At 40.9% G+C, this 7,707-nt stretch overlaps 1 protein-coding gene across 3 annotated transcripts; it reads left to right on the forward strand.

The window, feature by feature from the left end:
* The first annotated feature begins 533 nt into the window (after positions 1-533).
* LOC115745784 (protein root UVB sensitive 5) lies at positions 534-7,263 on the forward strand. 3 transcript variants are annotated; one of them, XR_004015952.2, is made up of 16 exons: positions 535-747; positions 904-963; positions 1,713-1,864; positions 1,986-2,086; positions 2,274-2,332; positions 2,644-2,690; positions 2,765-2,843; positions 2,925-2,997; positions 4,302-4,391; positions 5,215-5,274; positions 5,367-5,480; positions 5,690-5,750; positions 5,829-5,947; positions 6,465-6,557; positions 6,649-6,995; positions 7,079-7,263. XR_004015952.2 is itself a non-coding variant. In XM_048271182.1 (15 exons), exons 1-15 carry the CDS (start codon positions 590-592, stop codon positions 6,877-6,879), a joined length of 1,473 nt encoding a protein of 490 aa, XP_048127139.1. In that variant the 5' UTR covers positions 534-589; the 3' UTR covers positions 6,880-7,263. The 3 variants fall into 3 exon arrangements, 2 of the variants coding, with proteins under 2 accessions (XP_048127139.1, XP_030537238.1); XM_048271182.1 differs by having other exon boundaries at positions 534-747; positions 904-939; positions 6,649-7,263; XM_030681378.2 differs by having other exon boundaries at positions 6,649-7,263.
* The last annotated feature ends 444 nt before the right edge of the window (positions 7,264-7,707 follow it).

Here is a 7,707-nt window from a genome sequence, read left to right on the forward strand (position 1 = left end):
GGATAAATTTCGACAACAAGAGCTGGATTGAGACGACGAATTCTTCAATGATGATAGTGGAGATACCACCGCCACGAGTACTATAACGAGTAGCGACGATTGACGATGAAGTAAGTTGAGATTATCAAAGCTAAAAAAAACTATATGGGTTTTGATTCTTCTATCCCCAAGAAGATATGTAGGCGCTTAATGATAATTGATTAAATTCGAGCTCCTTCCCTCTCCCTTTTTTTCCTCTCAAATTTGATTACAATGTACAATTTGATTATAATTTATTATTTAAAATTCGGAACTGGAATCGGCCCTTGAACTTGCTCGAAACCGGAGGTTCTGAACCGGAATCGAGACCGCCCCTTCAAGGGCCGGTTTCGATTCAAGTATAGCTACGAACCTGAATCATTGGTTCATGTATCGGAATCGGCGGTTCACAACCCGTGGCCATGTCTATCGGCAACACTCTTATTGGAAAATTTTCCAAATTTCTTTTTCTCAATCGATCTTTTACGGAGGAAGAAGATAATAACATCATCTCCTCTTTCTCTGGTACGTCCGAGCCCCCCATTTGGCTCCAAGGACGGACCCCAGCCGCATGTCTCAAACGGCGCACCTCTCGTTCCCCCACCGCGCCTTCCTCTCACGCCGCCGGCCCCGTCGGAGGAGGAGCCAGTATGGAGTTGCCCCACGGCCTCTCCGCTCCTCTCGCGGCTCCCCACGCGCCGCGCAACCCGAAGACGCCTCCCTTCCCAGGTGAAGTTCGGAGGCCTGCTTCCCTCTCCCCCCCCGCATTCCGTTTCGACGTGCCCGCGATCGCTAGCGACGGCTGGAAATATCTTTTGACTGTGCGCTGGTTGTTTCCTGCTTGTTGCGATGGACTGACGTGTGGGCTGTTTCTTCTGGAAGCAGATGCGAGGCTCGGTCTCCCGTGGTTTTGGTGGAGAGATACGGCGACGGCACTGCCAAGAGGTCTTCGCCTGATCGCTCTCGTTGTTTGTATGCCCTTCTGTTTTTTCCGGATTTTCGATTAGTACTCCGCCATGGATTCGTACGAAAGAGCGCCCAAGCGATGACGATTTGCGGGCCGGGAAACGAACGCTGGAATTAGAACTGAGCTCAAATGAGTTTCGGCTTATTAGACCAATCACACCCTTGCATCATTCGTCATAGGGATTGATCGCTCTAGTTAAAAGTGTTTTTCGCCTCCCAAAGCTCTCTCGCTCGCGCGGCTCTGTGGAGCTCTCTGAGATGTTACAGAGCGAAATAGAGTCGAGATTAGGTTGATCACTCAGGAAGAAGGAAACAATGCCCTTCAAGACCCGCCCTTCCGTCTGGCACATGTACATATCTCTTTTTACATCATCCGCGTGTTTAGGTTTCTATTGTCTGATCATGCTCCTGTGCTTATTTTGCACTTTTTATTGGGGCCGCCTGTGTTCAAACCTCAATCTCCAGCTGATTTGATGTCAAATGGTGTCTAAACTCTGAGGCACAAACAGTGTGCATTAATGAGATGTGGTCGATGTCCTCCTCTTGCTGTTAGTCGAAAATGATCCACAATTTAGTAAATAGAGGAGGAAAAGAATGTTGTTCTCGATTTTGTTTTCATATTGTTATGTAATGATCGTTATCTGTGAGGCACAAAATTAACAGCTTCGCTGGCAAGTCAATATGGTTCTTGTATTTCGACTTTTATTTTACTATTCTCATGTATGCAGGTATACATTACATGACAACTCACTGTTGAAAATTTCTCTTGAAAAACATATATCAGAAGAAAATGAACTCGAGGACACACATTTTGCTGACCCAAAATTAGCCTTGCTCCCTGATTCTGTAAAAGATTTTATATTGCCCTCGGGCTTTCCTGGTGAGCAGCATCTGTTGTATGGGTTAAGATTTCAATTGTCACGCTCTCTGCTTTTGGTGGTTTTTGTGTTCTTCGGTCTTTACTATTTTTCTTTTTGTATGCTTTCTCATGTTCCTTGCAGAATCAGTTTCAGATGATTATTTGCAGTATTTGTTGTTACAGTTTCCCACAAATGTCACTGCATGGATTTGTCACGCACTGGTCACCTCAAGTCTCCTAAAGGCATGTCACCGTCAATTGTCAAGTCTAATATTCTGCTTTATATTCAATATGTCTTATTAATTGTGTAGTTTCCACCATTGTCCGGTTCTGTATCAAGGATTTTTGTGCCAGAAAACTTGCAATTGAGTACTTGTCATGCAATAGATTGTGGATAAGGACATTACTTACTTGTAGCACTATTGTGCAGGCTGTTGGTGTTGGCTCTTTCTCAGGCAGCACCGCTGCAGCTTCTGCTGCTGCCATTAGGTAACATTCACTCTCTCTCTTACACAAACAGAGAGAGCAACATAGACATGTGCATTAGGATACATGCAGACATAAAACCCATGCAGCAATGGACAGAGACATGGTCATATACTCACAGAAAAGAAAACCCAGATGCATGCACATAATTATGTCCTGATGCTGTATTTGCACGTTGCACCCATGCATATATTTGCTTCTCCTGCAGTAAATCTTTTTGGTAAGTTATAGTCTATAATATTCCGTTTCTACTTTCATGTGAATCAAAAAATCCATTTGTAGGAATGAGCTCTGCTTCTTTATCTGTTAATCAGATGGGTGTCAAAGGATGGCATTGGAGCTGTTGGCCGTTTGCTTATTGGTCTGTATATCCCAAATTTAGCTTGACGGTAGAATTTGTTTCCTTATTTGCACTAATAGCTGTTAATTTTCCAGGTGGCCGGTTTGGGAACCTCTTTGATGATGATCCGAAACAGTGGCGCATGTATGCAGACTTTATTGGCAGCACTGGAAGGTATTGTTCGCTGTATCCTACTTCGGTTATTTGGGTATCAAATTTTGGTTGTTATGAGAAGACACTGTTAAATTTGTGCAGCATCTTTGATCTGACAACTCAATTGTATCCTGCCTATTTCTTACCACTTGCATCTCTCGGTAATCTTGCCAAGGTAAATAATTAGCTTAAGCTTGCTGCAAATTTCTTTCCAAAAGGCATGGGGCTGTCACTATAATTTAATTACTCTGCTGTAAATAAGCTTTAATTCCTTCAGTGCACCATTTATATACCCTGTGACCTATCTGAAATGTTCCAAAGTAGGTATGGCCAAGATTTGGTGGGATATGAGACACAGTACTCTTGAGTGTTGAAAGTTGTTTATAAGCTTTGAATCATACTTTTCCTTTGACTGAATTTTGGCACGAAATCATAAGAAGGTTCAAATTCAAAAAATATCTTACATATCAACATATAATGAACCTCATTTTATGAGAAGTCGGGGCCATAGATGACGGAAGGTGAGTGGCTTTCAAGGATTAGATGTTCTGAATTATTGTTTCTCCTGAGTAGCCAGTGTTTCTTTAATGTTCAATCCACATACAGTAAAATATTTCTTTGGTGTACTGAACTGAATCTTTTGTACATTTTGCATTATTCGATGCTACCTCTGAGTTACCTGGTAATAGTTAATTTGCTACAAGGTATGAGTATATTTGACGGTTAATATTGATTGGGTTGTGGAGCTCTATATGCAGAATGAAGAAAGCCCTTGAAATAGAATTGACTGTGAGCTAGAATGCTATGAGTTTAGTGTAAGTGTTAGAGAGGGTTGAATCGGCCATCTTGACTTGGATAGCCCAAAGAAAATATAAGTAGCATGAAGAAGACAGTTTGGAAGCAAATGAAAGATGGATAAAATGATTGGAAAGGAGTAAATTTCGACAATTGGATTTTTTTTTATATTGCATCTTTGTTGAATATCATGCTCTTCAGACTTACATATGCAACCAAAGCAGACTAAAGTTAATTGAAACGGTCAAGTTAAGCGGAAGGAGAAAAGGAAAAGGGATGCTGGCTTTTCTTGTCCTTGCTTAGTGAACTCTTGGATGGTTCTTTCTTTTCCTTGCTTTTTCTTGGTGGTGGTAAGGACTGAGTCCTTATTGTTCCTAAAAATCAGAAAAATAAAAAAATCGGAAAACCAACTTAAGTCTGCTCCTTTAAGATTAAAGCAAGAGTGCATGAATACATAAGGTGATTAAAAACAAAAAGCTGGGCTTCCTTGCAGTGGCACAAAGAGGTGTATTGGCTCTCCACATCCTTTAATCCGCGCTTTGTTAATTTTGTGGGGTAATGTGATTGCATATTTCCATCTATATACACACATTTCTTGACTGCTTCTCCAACTGTTAAAGATTTTCTGCTTGTTGCCATATTTAATCTAATATTTGATTGATTGCTGAAACAACATATGAACAGGCTGTTGCTCGCGGGTTGAAAGATCCTTCCTTCCGTGTAATTCAAAACCATTTTGCAACCTCTGGAAATCTGGGAGAAGTAGCAGCCAAGGTATGTCTGCCTCAGTGCTGCTGCAAACATCAGTGACATGATAATGCAAATTGAGATTGTGATCTTGGTGTTGCATTGTAATTCCTTATCTATTCCGTTCTTAACCCGCGCTAAGATCAGCCTAGCAGACTGTCACCATCTGGCTAGGCAGGGCTGAGGGAGAATTGGATGAACAGAACCCAATAATTTACGAGAATCTTCTGTTAAACCTTGCTCATGTTGTCTTTTGTGCTTCCTGACAAGACCAGAGTGTTCTGAAACCTTATCAAAGCAGCACTTTGCTTTTTCCTGGAGCTTCATAAACATGTGGAATTACTGAGCAAATTGTCGATCTGATTTGCATGATATGGATAAATGTCTCCTGTGGAAATGATGTTATAGTTCACTTAGTAATGCATCTAAATAAGGATTTATAAAAAAGAGCTTTAACCTACTGCTTTTATGACTATGTTGGATGCATCTTCAGTTCTGTTTTTGTTGTCGTTGATTGACATGTGAACAAAGTTTCTTCTGCATGACCCTGTAGTAGCGTGAAAAGCAATATTACTGGAATTCATCATTATCTATATTATGCTGTTTTCTATTTTCCCGAGTAGTACATGTCAATATGAAAGCTTAGGCTGGCATAACTCAAATAGTAGGTGCGTGTTTAATGGAAGCGGCTAGCTTGCAAACTGGCTAACCTTACTTATCAATCTTTTCAGGAAGTAATTTAATCAAAAGAAAGTGCCAGGAACAACCTATTCTTAGATTGTCTCTTTGATCTTCCGCGAAGGACATCTTTTCTGCTTTTCCTGATGACCTATTTGTAGAATGTTTTCAGGAGGAAGTTTGGGAAGTAGCTGCTCAATTGCTTGGTCTAGCTATAGGGATACTTATATTGGTAAGTCATGAAGTGATGTCCAATTTCTTTTGTCTAGGGATGTATTTACAAGAAAAAAATCATTTCATGTTGATTTGCAATTACCGATGCAGGATACACCTGGTCTTGTTAAATCTTATCCATCTTTGGCATTTACTTGGACAAGCATGAGATTTGTTCACCTTTGGTTACGATATCAGTCTCTCTCAGTGTTGAGATTTAATACGGTATGTTCACAGCTGTCTTTGACCACCAAGAGAAGGCTAGGAATGATAATGATTTTGTGTTGATAATACACCCCTTCAAGATTCTATGCTATTCTTCCACTTTCTCGAAGACCCTGCTTTCTGCTGGTTAGACAGAATTAGACAGAGGTAGAATAGTAGTAGCAGGTAGATTGTTATGATCATTAATTTCTTCACCGTAACTTTGGCAGATAAATCTCAAGCGTGCTCGAATACTTGTAAAATCACATGTGTTAAGCTCAAAAGTTCCTGGTAAGTTCATCCACATTTCAGGTTTTTGTGATTCTCATTCTTCTTCAGTTGATCAATCGTTATGCCTAATTGATTTAGGATGTGATGAATGCAATGAGAGAGAAAATATTCTTGTTTGGCAAAGGTTTTTGAAGCCATACATACGTTTTGGTGTGTCATTTGAAGAGATGATGAGTGGTGAGAAGGCTATTTCTCAGGTATGCAGAATCGATGGCCTCATATAGTGAAATTCTATTTCCTATTTCTTGAAGTATTGAGGGGACTTTCGGACACAAAATCCCTGCTGGGGTCCTGATTTTCATCCCATTAAACGGGGTTGCATATTTAGGCTGAGTAATAATGATTTTTCTCACTTCTTTTAACCAACATGAGATACGACTTTCTAATTTGAAGAACACATACAGTATCATGGAAGTCACAGTTTTGGGCTCAAGAAGTTGGTTTTTAATTAGTTTATCATCCTTTGTTATGCTTCTGAAGGGACTTTGGACGAATCAAATGATGACTAATGCTCAATCGGCAATGTATCCCTGTTTTCTTTATTGTACTGGGATGTGCTTTCATTAACTTAAAATGATTGTGCACAATTACTTTCTTGGCCAGCTGAAGCGAACTTCTTCAATCCCAATTCTCAAGTAGTTGATTTCTTATAATAACAAAGCGGCTTATTTTAACCTAACTTGATCGAGTTTCATTGGTTTTTTGCCCCCTTAGGTGAGCGAACTTTTGAAATTATATAGAAAGGAGGAATACATTCTTAATGTAAATCCAAGGTACGAAGACATTGAGATCTTCATTGCATTTAAGGTATGGCTTTCTAACTTAAGTGATGGGGCCAGATATGAGGTAACTTCATGTGTTGCGTCGTTTTTTCTCTAATGTGATCTCCTCTAATCAGGTCGGAGCTACAAGTTCATCGGTGTTGCGGGGTCTTTGGCAAGCTAATTGGCTGTATGAGAACTGGGACAATGCAGCCGATATATACTATCAGCTAGCGTTGAGCCTTTCCGAGGTGGAAAAGAGGTTCGAAGATTTTCTGCAGCAGTTGGATGAAGCTGGTTGGGATAGACGCAATATCGCTCTGAAGGTTCCAAAGGAAATCTTGATTGATCAGATATCTGCAATATGATGGATTGAGTCATAACTGTAAATGCTGGTCGAACAGAAGAAGCCCTTGAACAAGTCATAACTTTGGAGTCATTGGGTGGGTGATCGATACTTAAGCAGATTTTCTTGGACTATATGGTCACAACCAGAAATTTTGCGGCTCTTGCCTAATCCAAGCTGCTGTAAGTCGTTTTTTATTCTGACCTTCTATTGCATTGGAGGAGGGAAAGTATTTAGTTGTTGTCAGAGTTTGGCCTTTTTATTAGGATGTTAGTGTCTGTGTCCGACACTGTCTACTTTGACAAGGCAACGAAATACGCCCGACTTGGGTAACATTCATCTCCAAGAGGGTGTCTACGTGAACGAGATTGTGACCGCGTCATTGTATTTTTAGAGATCACATGGCTAGGTGGGATTTGTAAAATCTTCTCAATGGTTGAACTTTGATCATTCCTTGTATACAGTTCTCTGTGAAAGCTGATATGATGGAGGCTGTGTTGCGATATCTAGTACAACTATGATGTATTGATGCCACAATCTAAGGGCCGCCACTGTTTGAGGGAGTGGCCCTCAGGTGAGTCGTCATCATATGCCGGGACGGCCCCCCAGGCGAGAGGGTTTTTGTTGGCAGATTACACCAAATGCCTAAGGTTCACGGTCTCGGGTGTGCCCAATCCTCGCTTGAGGTAGAGCTTATCATCACGCGAATGGCTTCGGCGGAGACCCTTGTCTGAGGTTTGGCCGCGGATGGATTCTAGTTAATAGCAAGGCAGCAAAAACTCATCCTGAACGCCTAAGAAAAAATGTCGTAAGTTAGTGACGTTTTAATTGAAGATGATTCGACCCAAAA

The sequence above is a fragment of the Rhodamnia argentea genome, chromosome 10 (genome assembly GCF_020921035.1).
Source record: "Rhodamnia argentea isolate NSW1041297 chromosome 10, ASM2092103v1, whole genome shotgun sequence".
In the NCBI taxonomy this organism is placed as follows: Eukaryota; Viridiplantae; Streptophyta; class Magnoliopsida; order Myrtales; family Myrtaceae; genus Rhodamnia; species Rhodamnia argentea.